A 14182-nucleotide genomic window follows, 5' to 3' on the forward strand; every position below is an offset into this window, starting at 1 on the left:
AATGCCGAGAGGGATGATACAATTTGTCCCAACAGGAACCAGATAAGGACAGCTGCTCCCCCAGCATGCAGTTACACGTGTAGCCAGGGCAGCCACTGCAGAGAAGGCATCCTGCTGAGAGGGGAAGACATGGGAGACAATGCAGCGGACAAAGCTTCATAAGAATAAGATGAAACTTTTTAGGTACAGTCCCCATGTTATTGATGCTTCTGCATATACACATCTATAATTCTCTCTCACCTGCAGGTGCAATGAAGAGCCTCTGCAAGCCTCACAGCACCTAAGTTTATCAAATCAAAAATTAAAAAAAACATTAATAGGAAGTGCAAAGTAGGGCAAGTAGCTCCGTAATAGTATCTCTCTTTGAAAAAATTAGCTATCTGCCCGAAGGCCTTCTCTGTATGAGGCTGAAGGATTATCAAATCCTATAAAACCCATGAAAGGTTTCTGCTGATCAAAAAACTTCCAATAACTTCCAGCTACCTGATGTCCCTTTACAAATTGCAGGAGGCAAGAAACGTGCAAGTAAGAATGTGAATGAATACAACTGGAGTTTATATTTTGTTTACTTAAAATGAACTATGTTAGAACTTCGGTACACCGCTATCTTTTACTAGCAACAAAATAGCTCAAATGTATGAACAAAATTATGAAGTCTTTCCTTTATCTCTTTATGTCCTTTTCCTGAGTACTTCCAGGCATTTGCAGCCCTGCAGTTAAGGAGAGCAGGAGGAGTCTCTGTGCCAGCTCACAGGCATTAGCAATTTTATACTGCTGGTGTTAGGGAAGCAGTTGAGCCTTGGCCTGTAAGATGGTAACACTGCACAATCCCTGCACTTGGACTACATCTCCACTCTTGGTACTCCCCTGTTTATCTGCCATTCCCTATTGGTCAGACAATCAGCAACCACATGTAAAAATAAAAGGTACTAAAAATATACAAGTCCTCCTGTAACATAGTTTTCCAAAGGAGTAAGTATCACTCACGGGGTACAGAACCTCCATGTAAAAGGCAGCTGAGTGATCTTTAGTGCATCCTGGCTCCCACACTCTACCTTGCCTGAAGGCCCCCAGAACTGAGGCAGGCAGCAAACTCCCTGGGCACAGAACTGGTAAGTTTCACCAAGTTTTTGACAAAGTACAGTGAGGAGACAAGAGCTAAAAGCAGTAAAGGACAGGTCTAACAGACCAACTTTGAATGGATCAAGCACCTTGCTAAAGATTTTCAGAATTCTCACAGAGGAGTGAGCTGGAAAGACTACTGCATTTAAAGAATGTGAACTGGAACTGCACAGCTTAATTGTTTCTGCAGGTGAAGGGGAATTTCTTTTCTATTTTTATTACAGTGAATGTAGCAATGCAGCTGAATGTATTCTGCTAAGTCAGAAACAAGTGCAGAAGAAGAAAACAACTATGCCCTACTACTACCTGCCATGACAGCTCATTGCATATCCTTCATTTATCTTGTCTGTCAAGACTTGTTTCACGCTGCACTTAGAGGGGTCTGATTGAGCCTTATGTTTTCACCAAGCAACAAAAACTGGAACCTGGATAATCATATATTTTCTTAAATGAGGAATTTGCAGAAATACACACTTCAACATGTCTCTCCTCCAACAATTATTGAATTTGGGGTTTTAATGCACATATTTAACTCAATAAAACAAATGTCACTAACTTGCATGGAACATTAAAACACTTGGAGAGGCAGGTGGTTTAGAGAACCTGGTTACCTCTACTGAGAGGGATTTAAAATCTCCAAGTTGACTTCTGAGCATTAGGCAAACCTTTTAATAACTCCAGTACAGTTATGTCAGCAAGTATTTTTCACAGAGAACGCGAAGAGACACAAAATATTAATTTTCCAATAAGCATACAAAAATAATTTCTTACTCTCTTAACCAGTTTCTGAAGTTTCTTTTGCTACTTTCCAGTCAACACATGTCTAACTAAAATAAGTTAGTACAATCATTTGTATGGGCTGCCTGCACACTGGGCAGGGCTTGTTCCTCTTCTTGAGCTTTTTTGCACAGGTAAAGCATGACATGAGGTGTCCCGTTTTGCCGTGTACTATGCAGCCATTTTTAGGTCTGCTCTGACATATGACACACGGCTCTATGCTGGTAACAGGCAGACTGGATTCCATGCTTTCCTCTTTGTCTTGCATTTCTCTCTTCTCAGGTTCCTTGAAGTCCTCCTGACTGCTACAGAACATGCTGCTTGATGTTGATGGCTGGGAATAACCTTCACTTTCCTGGGACTCAGAAAGCTGTACTGCTTTATCCTCATTCTCATCTACAGCTGGTTCTTTATCTTCAGTCATTTTTGTTTTCTTGCAGTCAGGAACATCAAAACCTTCTCCAGACTCTGCAGGAAAGGAGGTTTCTAATTTGCTCTTTTCCAATTTCTCACTCTTTTCATCGGGAAGCCAATCCTCACGAAGGGCCCAGCATCTGTGGCAATGTCGTGGAAGCGGAGGATTCATTTCACTGCATTCGGGACACTTCCAATAATCCTTTAGTGAATCAAAGGTTGGAACACTTAAGCTACTTAGAACACTTACAACTGAAGTATTCAGACATTATAAACAATTTATTACTGCCAAAATAATTATTATGTTGACCTATCAACTTGTTTACAATTTTAAAATTCCATTCAGTGGTTTTGGCCCCATTTTACAATTCTAGATTAAATTGGTTCTTATTTTAAAAGGACTCTGGCTTTCCTTCGTTTTGCAATAGGTTTATGAATAGAACAATTCATTATTTCATACGCAGAACTGCAGAAACAAGACCACAAAGTTCTTCAGCGGCCCTCATGAAAAACTCGTTTAAAAGGTCATAATTTCCCTTCTTTTCGTCTATGGACTCCCGCAACGGGAGCTATTCCAGACGGAGGGACCGTGTCCCGGCGGCTGGCTGCGCTGTTGGTGCACACAGCGGCCGGGAGAGGGCGCTCCGACACAGCCGCAGCACAGAAACCTCGGCCAAGGCAAAAACCCACGGCAAGGGGGGAAAGGGAAAAAAATAAAAGGGCAAAACCAAAGTGGTGCATCAGCCTCTCAGAGGTTACTCCATGGACTACAATGAAAATAAACCACTATTTCGTTAAAAATAGATTCTGCTTTTAAAGACAGAGACCCTTTTTAAAAATAATGGAAGCTGTAGGGGAAATCAAAACAAAAAAAAAAGCAAAACTTAGTTAGGCAAGTCCTGAATAACATCAGTAGCATCAAAAGCTTCTTAGACCAATTTTAAATCCTAAAAATAATGTACAAATCCCTGTTTTCCACACATAAACACTGCTATGTTTCAGAAAGTGGCCAGCCCTCTCTTTAACATGCCAAGTCCCTCAGTCCTACAGACTACTGTGGGACTAGAACACTTCACAGTTCCACAAAACAGCTCTAATTCAAGCGTCAAATGTGAAAAGCAAAGGTAAATAAGGAGATAGCACACACTAGAATTAAAATGCAATGTTTTTTCACAAACATCTCCATACTTTGCCTCAAGACTGTCAATTTCTTCCCACTCCTCAAGAACGGTCTCACAGAATGTAGTAAAGCCCTCTTTTACAGTACTGCTCTGAAAAAAGGCTTGCCTGCCCATCTCTATGTTAGAGATACCTTCCTTCAAGCTGGACAATAAAACTAGGCATTCTGACTTACAGGAAGAGGTTTTTAAATGCACATGACTAAGATTTTTTTTCCATTTTGTGCAGAAAGTCAGATTTAGGCTCCAAATAATTTCCTTCCATTAAGTCAATGAAATAGTAAATTAGTATAGGATTGGGTTTTTTTAATGGATTAGGAAGTTTATTAACCATTTAAAAAAACCCCCAAGGTTTCCTTAAAAATGTTCCTTAATAATCACAGTAATTAAAATACTGTATTGGAACCTTCACATATAGACACAGTCAATTTAATTCTCAAAACAATCACTGGTAGCAATAGAACTAGTCTATACTTCTTGATCTATTCTATGTCAGTTTACCCAACTTACAATGCTTCACCGGACAAGTTTTTACTCACAGCTAGAGAAATCTCTGGATCTTCATCAAATGAATCAGCATCACTATCTTCATCCTGGTAAATAGTCAGCTGATAAACCTGGTTTAAATTAAAAAAATATATATACGTATATATAACAGGGTTTTGGCATTTAATTTAAAATGCAAATATTTTTAATCTGGTAAGATTTTCAGATAGCAAGCTACTGGAGAGTCTCCAGGGATGGACTATTAAGATTATTAATGGATTAGAGGAGCTCTCACGTGAGGAAAGGCTGAAAGAGCTGGGAATGTTCAGCCTGGAGAAGCTCAGGGCAGGAGGTAAACTGCTGAAAGGATGGCATCAAGAACACAGAGTCACTCTCTTTTCAGTGGTGTCCAGTGGCAGGACAAGGGGCAACTAGCACAAGTTAAACACAGGAGGTTCCCTCTGAGTATCACAAGACACCTTTTACTGTGAGGATGAAGGAGCACTGGCATGGCTTGCCCTGACCACCTACGAAGCTTCCATCCCTGGAGATATTCAAGACATCTGGGCATGGACCTGGGCAATCAGCTCTGCCTGAGCCAGGACAGGTGGGTAAGACAACCTCCAGAGGCCCCTTTGAATACCAGCCATCCTGCAGTTCCCAAAACTACTGTCTGGAGCAGGGGCTTTCCTCCTCCAAGTTACCATCCTCTGTCAGGGTGCAGCTCTGCTATACACTACAATTGGGTGTACATCAGTACAGTCAGTCCCATTCAGCCTCTCGGCTACCACAGTTCTCTATGTCCCTGGTGAATTCTGCCTCTGGTACTCACCTAATCTTGCCATGAGCAGATTAACCTCTCTAAAAGTAACAGAAAGGAAACCCCACATACATTCTCACTTCATTCCCGACATTCTAGAAATCTCTTGAAAATTACAGTAATCACAATTTTTCTTGCCTACTAATAAAGATTCCTAAAACTTTGATTCGGCACCTCTACGAAACATTTACATTCATAGAGGCAAAAAACTTGGACATATCCCTTTGGAAAGAGTTACTCAGAAAGGTTTCCTTTGATATCAAGTGTTGTCAAAGCTCAACATGTACTTCTAGAATTAAAAATGCTAGGCAGGCTATAGTACACATGCTGCCACAGATTTCAACAGCTGGTGAGAGCAGTTAAGCACCCAGACTTTCCTATCCAGCCCATTTCAGAGCCCGCAGAAAGCCTCAGCACCGCTTCAGTCATTGGCTGGTAAGTTGTATAAAGGTGACCCAATTGCACTGACATGTAATTTGATTTCATGAACAACTGGGTGCAGTTGTGACACCAGTACATGTAGTTTGCAAATATACCTGAAGAGTTCTCCTTGGAAACTTACAGGAATTTTTCATGTTGAAATTCCTTTTCCTTCTCATCCCCTCCCCCCAAGGTCAAACAAGGAAAGCAGCTAGTACCTCATCATCTTCATCAGTGAGCTCCTGCCCTTCTTCATTATGGCTATAATCTTCTGAATAAACAGACTCAACTTCAAACTCCACACTGAACTGGTCTGATACAGAACCATGGTCAAACCAATCTGAGTTTTCGCTTAATGAACTAGCATCAAGATCCTGAGGAAAACAAAAAAAGAAAGCACACATTCAACCTCACCAGTCCATATACATAACATTACTGATAAAACAACTCTCAGGATAAAACTGTACTACTCAATATAATTAGTTATGGAAGAAAAAGGACCAGCTGCTGTGAGACACAGTACTTTTTATGAGATAAACAAATTATGGGTGGGTAAAAATGAAGCTAGGTCTGGAAGCCTTTTGCTGGATCTGTAATAAGAAACTGCACTCAGCCTACAGGCAGCTGAAAGGCTGCAGTCATTATTTCAGAGAGTCCCTCCTAAAAAGTGAAAGAACAGATCCAAGAAGATGGTATCTTTTGGCTGCATGTATTAAATTCCATATTCTCATAAACCTTGTTTAATCTGAGATCATAGCTTAACAACTACAAAACATGAAGACTAAAAATACAGTATAAGTTCTGTCAATTTATAACACAGTATGTGACTAGGAATACTGTTAGCTCAGCTCTTCATGACTTAATTGAACCACAGATTTGCTCTGGTGTTTGCTAAAAACAATACAAAACTTCCAAGCAGTGGCATGGCAGATTAATACAATGCACCATCAAGCACCCATTCCACTGGGTACAGTTACCAAAGCTGTACCAGAACTAACACCTAACTCTGAATTATGTAATGTCTATGACTCTTTTTGTCTCCTAGCATTCTAAGAAATATTTTAAAACACAAAATACGTCTGACATTTTTTCCATACTGTGCCAAATAGCAAGGATCTTGGTTTTTAAAGAATATTCAACATTATTATTTTAAAAAATTTCACTTCAGCTTTGCCAGCAGACTTATGAAAAACCCCACTCCACCCACACATCTACTTTTCCTTCAACCTCTTTTCTTTCCTCAAACATCACTGAAGGCACTGCTGCTTTTAATTAAGAACATTGTGTTTTCAGATGCATGTTTGCACTTGTGGCATCTGCAAAATCTGTACCACAAAAATACTCTTCTATTTTGACTTACAGGGATGGAAAGAGAATCTGTTGAATCACTGCTATTGCTTCTTTCACGGCACAGACCACTGACTACACACCAAGAGAGACTTTCATCAAACGTCACCGAAATGTTCTCTGACTTGTGTCGCTTTCTTCTGTCACTGTGCAGGTCATCTGGAGAACTTTTTTCTGGGCATAGTCAAGCATCGTTTTATTACTCAAAAACATCTATGCAATGTGCAGTTTTGAATTTTCTAAACAGAAGCTTAAAATACAATTTACTACAAAGAAATCTAAAAGTAAAATATTATTTTTTTAATAGGGTAAAAAGGCACTAAGACTTATTTAAAAAGACACAATAATTCTTATATCCATACAGTGGATTTCTGAAACCAGTATTTCAGGGGCTGGCTTTCCCCACTTGTCTCATCATTATTCCCCACTTATAAATGGCAGTCTCCACATGGAAGACAACCGCAAATTTGAAAGAATTTTTACTCCACACACAACACGTTAAACCCTTCCTAATTTTAAGAAATACAGTTAAAATCCTACTTGTCCTCACTCCCTCTACAGGCAACAGACAGAAAGGCACTTTCAGAGGGCTTCTGAGTCCACCCCAGAATTTGTGGGGAGATAAAGCAATTAGCTCCCAGTTCACATGCATACAGAACACCTTGTGCTAAGCAAGGTAAGTTCAGGTTCAAGTTTCAGACACCTCAACATATTTATCAGTGAATAGTTGCACTATATGTAATTGCATTTACCCAACAATATTTTTGTAACAAACTATTAGAACTTTCATAGCACTGTAGCAGGAAAATCTTCAAGACATACTATGCAAAAGCTGAACTCTGAAAGCATTGCTTTAAGCTCTGCTTACTAAGCATGCTTGGTTTGAAGGCAAAAAGGCAATGCTTTGTAAATACATCATGTTTTGGAACAATCACCTACAGCACCATGAGGACTAAGGGCACACCATTTTAGGGTTAGATAAGTCAAAATTCAGCTCCAATGACTTCTAGAGCATTTGGTAAAAAATAATTTTATATAAAAATGTGTTGCAAATTCAGCATGTCAGTGCAGCGGAGTGAAAACCTCCCAAGATGTCAACAACTTTTGGTTCAACAGGCCTCAGTATGAGCCTGCTGACTCCCCTACAGGTGCCTTTTGCACCCACCCCCTGTTGCCCACGGTCTCCCTCGCCTTGCAAAGCACACTGTGACAATCCACAAGTCTTCAAGTCTTGAATCTTTCATTGTTAAAAAACAAAAAGGAAAAAAAAGGAGAACAAAACACTTGTACATACTTTGAGACTTCTCTTACTCTCCCTTGGTGCTTCTTGGCTCAGCCCCTTTCTTTTCTTTTCTTTTTTCCGCCCTGAGAGCCCCACCAAACTTGGTGCCCCCAGGCCCAAAGGGTGCTCCTGTCCATCGTTGTCCTCATTTAGTTGTCATGGCTCCATGCTGTACTGATACTGTATCACCACAAGGTCTCTATACTCTATTTAAGGGGCTCCAAAGGAGCCACTACTATCCCAATTTAACAAGAATAGTGGTTTAAAAGGAAGATTTCCTATAAATTAGAAAAAAAGTGTATATAAAAACACTATATTAAAAGAACTCTTAAGGTTGTAACAAACTAATAAATGGATGCAAGGCAAGAGTTAATAATCAAACCTATAATAAGTAAGCACAACCCAGGACCTTATGTGCTCTGTGCCATGCCTAAATATTACAGGTTGTGATGTTTAACCAAGACTTTCCATCCTTTCATCAGTTTTAGTTACAACATTAAAATGTTCTTTTAATTTAGTGCAAACCGCTCAGCAACGCAGCACTGGTTTGGGACTGACTTAACATAACAGTGGCCTATGAGGGACACAAAAAATGCTACTTGAAAGCTGAGGAACTGAAAAATGCTCCTGAGCAAGTGAAGAAAAGGAAGTTCTATGCAGTGACAGAAGGTTATCACTGCCCAGGTAAGTGCAATCACCTAGTCATGAGGCAAGACAGTAAGTGATGGAACAGACTAATGTAAGAAATTCCACAGAAGAATATTTACATAGAACTGTAGAGAACACTTCAATTGAGAAACTAAACCAGGTTTACAATGACCAGATTGTTATTGCTACTGATCAGAAGAAACATTTTGTGTTTTGAAAATGTATTTGCCAGTGATTATTGAATAACCACAGTAAAGACAAAGGGGAGGCAAATATGATGCTTAGGTCACCAGATGTTTTAACAAGTGCTTAATTAATGGTGAGGTAACTGAATATATCCAAAATCATTCTGTGTTACTACCACACCTTTGATGCCTCCCCACCAGTTGAAATCCAAAGAACTGACTTTAGTGAACAAAATTTCAAATTTCATGGCTGTCTACAGAGGAAATTGAAATTAATTTGATGGTATCAGTAGATTAAAACAAAAGTGTTCTCATAACGAAGATAACACAACTGATAAAGTTCTGCTGATGTGAAAAAGTTTAACAGAGCCGTGGAGTAAGTTATTCCATCATCTTACTAACAATTCTAGACATCCAAAGTGTAACATGACACTGGAGCAATGTAAGACATTGTGTTTTTCTTTTAGACTGAACATTTTGTTTTAGATAAGCAGAGAAACATGAGTAGTATTTGCCAGCATCTTTCAAGTCAGCAAGGCAAGAGAATGTAGCTTTTCCCTCTAAGTGGCCATAATACTGGAAAGCTCTGCATCATAAATCTGCAGATACCAGATTCACTGTGTGTCCTCCTCCTAGAAGATGTAGTTGGTCGGGAAGTCACACTTGATGAAGTCTGGCTCTCTTCTAACTCTTGCCTAGATTCCTGAAAACAGAAATACTGAGTAAGCCTGAGCATAAATATGAGGTAAAATTCAAGAATCAACTTACTAAATTAAACCACTGACACTATCATGCAAAACTGAATAGAATGTACAACTCAGAAAATTTATTGAAATAAAATAAAAATAGCACCTTAACAACATTTTCTTCTTCAAGCTGAGATGTGGCATCATCCTCAGGTGCGTCGCCAAGGGTAGAGTCTGAAAACAAACCAAAATAAAACCCATAATACAATATAGCAAAAAACCCCAATTTCAGGCTGAAAAAGTAAATTCTAAGTAAAACTTAAAATCCAGACATTTTGCAACAATGGAAAAAATACACTGCTCCTTTGTTTTTCAGATGTGTGCAGCACCTTCCCTGTAACATTACTGAAATGGAAATGTGGGGAGAAAGAAGAAATGCCAACTGAAAGCAGCTCAGAATTCTGTTACAAATGGCTTCAAATGAAGTCTGTGCATAAAATGTGATTCTGCAGATATGAAAGAATATAGGCAGGAAATGTAATTACTTGCTCCTCTCCAAAGCGCTTTTTACTACTTATCTTATGGGAACCCTGAGTTAAAAAGACATACAATAGACGAAAAATTAGCTGTTGTTAAAGATATATGCTTACTAACAGACAGATCCTGAATTAATAAAAGAGTATTTTCTGAAAATATAATTGAAAGATAAATTTAAGTTTACAAGCTTAACAATGGGGATGACGAAGAGAGCAAGTTTCCCATCTTCAGCAGCTGAACGCTTGCCTTTAGGAAAAATCAGAAACAAAGGGTGTCTTTATAGAGATTTAGAGGCCAATTTACAAAATGGTTTCCATTGTTTAACTTCTGTTTCAGACCCCATATTAGGCAAAAATTACAGCTATATTGAGCATTTTTTATACTGCAGGACTGTGTATAACCACTCTGCATTCAAGGAGTGGCTATCCACAGCATCACCACAAAGTTACTTTTTAAAAGTATACAGCCCATTTAAAACAGAGCTGAGTATAGCTCAAAATGACCAGTTCTAAATGTACTTCACATTCAGTTGTGAAAATTCAAACAGAAGTTTAACACAAAAAAAAGAGCCTTGCCCTAATTTCATTGTTGGCATAAGTTTAAGAAGCTTATTTTTCATATTAAAACTTTGTATGCTGTTGAGGGCTTTATGAATAACAAATACAAGCAAATTACTTAAGTTTGTAATTTAGTAGCCTTTTTGTTCAGCTCTGTGTTTTTTCTGGTTCTAGCCCAATAAAATTACCCATTTTTTTTCTCCTACTGAAGAAACAAGTGTTTGCTTTGATTCACCACTTGTGATTGCTCTGGACTATAGTGAGCAAAGCCAAATAGCTAATAATGGAGAGCTCACTGTTATCTGATCACTGCCTGCAAAATTCATTATGTAAATTCTATTTTCCCTACTGCTGTTTCCCAAACAAATCACCCTCCTAAGCTAGCTTACCTTGTTGATTGATTGCTATCAGATTTCTGGAAATCATTGAATATAGTCTCCTTAAATAGGGATAAAGAAAGAGATTATACAAGTTAGCTACATGTAACCATAAAAGAGAGCTTACCATCTTTGAAGATGCGAAGAAGAGTTAAAAAAGGGACATATGCATGATGGTCTTCATTATTTCCCAACCAGACTCTCAGAAAAGAATCCCATTTTTTACCTGTGTTCTTTTACTGAAAAGCTTGTTACTCCAAATAACTCCCCCAGGAGATCATTTGCACAGTGTACAATATGCTGCTGTTTTTCATCATATAATTGCTTAGACATAATATATTGTCCAATATAGAATATTACCTGTGAAATAAATTAAATACAGATGTTAGTTGATTCTTAAAGTGTAAGAGACAAAGCATATTAAATACATTGAAATTTACTCTTCAAACTCTGCCTAAAACTCTTTGAGCTGACAGATTTTCATCCATCATTCCAGAAGACCACTACTATTCTTCTGACCACCAAAAACTTTTGTTCAGATTTTTGAGAAACTTGCTAAATACCCGACTACAATTCAGCAGGAGAATAAACACTGTCTTAATCTCAATTTCTAGACAAGCTATGAAAAACACTGCCCCTCCCACTTACCCAACCCAAAACAATCTATCTGTACTCACTGTAGTCTACCTTTAGTGGTTAAAAGTTCTTACCTCCTTCATAGTAAAAGTGTCCTTTTCAGCACCAGCTAACTTTAACAATTTTAACAACAGTGGCTTTGGTTTAACCTGTGTATGAAAGGAGAAAAAATACACTAATTATTCACCAAAAAAACCCATTTATTTATACCAGCTGTCTTCCTCCTTCTGTATTAATCTGATACGCAAACATACAACTGCATTAAAACGTGTCTTTATTCAAGTTTTTCACTTTGCAAAGTTCAAACTTAAAAGCAAATAATATGAACCAAATCATACTAAACTTCTCATACACTGTACATCTTAGATCAAACCTCAGTTTTTCACTGTCCTCTGGTTTCAGCTGGGATAGTTAATTTTCTTCCTAGTAGCTGCTACAGTGCTGTGTTTCTGATTTAGAGGGACAATAACGTTCCCAGCACACTGAAGTTTTTGTTGTTGCTAAGTAGCTACACTAAATCAAGGACTTTTCAGTGTCCCACGCTCTGCCAGTGAGGACGTGCACAACAAGCCATGAGGTAACATGGCCAGCACAGCTGACCTGAATTGGCTAAGGGGATATTCCGTACCATAGAATGCCAGGCCTAGTGCTATGAACAGGGGAGTTGGCCAGGGGGTTAAACGTCAACACACTGGTAAATACAAACTCCTTAATTGGAGCTACAGAATTTGTTTATTGGTTCCAAGTCCAGGGCTGGGTCCTGGGGAACTCAGCTTCACTCCTTTAACCATTACCGCAACTCCCAAAGGGGAGGGAAGATGGAAACAGAACTCTGTGATTGCTAGGTCCACAGTGGAAGTCATAAAACACTGGTCCATCACTTTCTTAGTCTCTTTCTGTGACAGTTTCTGAGGTTTTGCTTTTGCATTTGCCAGCTGGGCTGCTTTACCTCTGAAGACTTTTCTTAGCTGGGACAAGCAGATCCTGTCCCTTCCATTGTACTTCACTCATTCCTACCTCTGCAACGGCCTCCCACCCAGTCACTGTGCCAGCAGTTTAATCTGCAGTCAGTCTATGGCAATTTCCAAGGCAGAGGAAGGAAAAGTTAAACAAGAAAAATCACTTCCCCCATAAATACATACAAACAGCACCATCCCACACAGCTGAGCAGTGCAGCAGATGAGAACAATCTGCAGGGGCTGCCAGGACAGCAAAGCCCATGGAGCCACTGATGGTCCCAGAGCAGTATATTCCAGAGTCACCTCTTTAACAATAGTGCAGCCATTCTAAAACCAGGCTAATATTTAGCTATCCTGATATATTACATAAAATAAAATGTAAAAAATAACACACAAAGTTAAAAAAACCAAAAACCAAAACAAAACAGGGAAGTGTGAATAAAATATCATGAGACAAGGAATTAATGTTTGAGGAAGGGTGGAGGAGGGGAACTACCCTTCATTCCATTCCAAAGATCCGCTAAAACCAACATTAAGTTTCAGTGAGTTAACAAGATATTAGTTGCAAGAATTACCTATAATGAAAAAAAACAACTAAGCTCGTGGACAACATGAGCTGTCCATTCACCCCCTCCTAAGAACCGAATTATTTGGAACATGTGTCATATAAATTAGTTTCATAAAGGAAGCAAAAAATAACTTATTCAAGTACTACTGACAGTTAAGCATAGCAAGGCACAGTTTCAAAACTGAATCCACACCTAAGCCCACTTTTACTCCCCAGCCCTCTCCTCCTGTCTCCTCCAAGTTCTGCAGCCTTGCAGGTCTGACAGCAGACAGTAATATCACAATATGATGATATTAAAAAAAGGAAGACACAAATTAAAAAAATCAATTTTGAACAGTCTGCTGTTCTGCAATTTCACTTTTTTGAAGTTCTACTGTCAAGTCCACACTTTTAAGCTTAACCCTTCTACACAAGATAATTCAGTTCAACCATCATTGTACATATGCAGTTTTATAACTTGCATTTCAGGTGTAAAAGGCTTCGATCCTGCTGAAAACTAAGGACAAAACAGCAGAACTGTCACTGTATTATGGAAAGCCTGGAAATGCAAAGCCATAAACACAAGTGAAGACTCTTTTTACGAATTCCAATAGAGGAGAAAGTCGAAAATCTTCAGATTACTTCACCAACAGTATGTTTTTTACAATGGAGATTTTCCAAAACTCTTCAGCTATAGGATCTTTAACAATTACCACCCGAAATACTTACAACTATCAAATCGGATCATAGGATCCTTTTTATTAAAAGAAAGCAAAAAACATCAAACGTCTCCAGGAAACATTCTAGACCTATACCATCACCCTGTACTCTCAATCACACTGAAGATTTGCCTCCTACAGAACCAAAGAGAACCAACCACCTCCACTGGCTGGACTTCCTGGCTTTTCTCCAACCATCCCTCGCTAAGCACAGTGATTCTTCTTAATTAGCCACTAAAAACTGCAAAAAGCATGCACAATAACCACGCGCCCACCAGCTACTAACCAGCGCCTCTTGCTCCGAAGCGGTGACAGAGGGATCCGTAAGGGAGGACATCTTGGTATTGCACATTTGCCTGCAGTGAAGGGAGAACAAGCTCAGATCGCGGCACGCAGCGACACAACCCGGGTGGGCGGCAGCCGCCAGGCCGGCGGGGCCCCCTCACCTCGGTGCCTGCTCCAGCCCGCACGCTGGACTCCGGCGG

At 39.3% G+C, this 14182-nt stretch overlaps 1 protein-coding gene across 2 annotated transcripts; it reads right to left on the minus strand.

The window, feature by feature from the left end:
- Positions 1-1609: 1609 nt before the first annotated feature.
- Positions 1610-14182, minus strand: MDM2 (MDM2 proto-oncogene). Of its 2 annotated transcripts, XM_005419223.3 has the most exons (11): positions 14144-14176; positions 13984-14053; positions 11547-11621; positions 11063-11196; positions 10849-10898; positions 9532-9599; positions 9289-9382; positions 6578-6738; positions 5436-5591; positions 4031-4108; positions 1610-2515 (listed from the first exon to the last, which is right to left on the minus strand). In XM_005419223.3, the coding sequence occupies exons 2-11, from the start codon at positions 14047-14049 to the stop codon at positions 1946-1948; spliced, it is 1452 nt and encodes a 483-aa protein (XP_005419280.1). In that variant the 5' UTR covers positions 14050-14053; positions 14144-14176; the 3' UTR covers positions 1610-1945. The 2 variants fall into 2 exon arrangements, with proteins under 2 accessions (XP_005419280.1, XP_005419281.1); XM_005419224.3 differs by lacking the exon at positions 11063-11196 and having other exon boundaries at positions 14144-14182.

The sequence above is a fragment of the Geospiza fortis genome, unplaced genomic scaffold (assembly GCF_000277835.1).
Source record: "Geospiza fortis unplaced genomic scaffold, GeoFor_1.0 scaffold166, whole genome shotgun sequence".
Lineage (NCBI taxonomy): Eukaryota > Metazoa > Chordata > Aves > Passeriformes > Thraupidae > Geospiza > Geospiza fortis.

Bases quoted from the DNA above. Each gene is read 5' to 3' on its own strand.
- MDM2 (XM_005419223.3), bottom strand. From the start codon at position 14,049: ATGTGCAATACCAAGATGTCCTCCCTTACGGATCCCTCTGTCACCGCT. The intron at 11,197-11,546 runs GTAAGAACTTTT...TTTATTTCACAG, and splicing joins ACACTTTTACTATGAAGGAG to GTAATATTCTATATTGGACA. The intron at 9,600-10,848 runs GTAAGCTAGCTT...GTTTGTTTTCAG, and splicing joins GATAGCAATCAATCAACAAG to ACTCTACCCTTGGCGACGCA.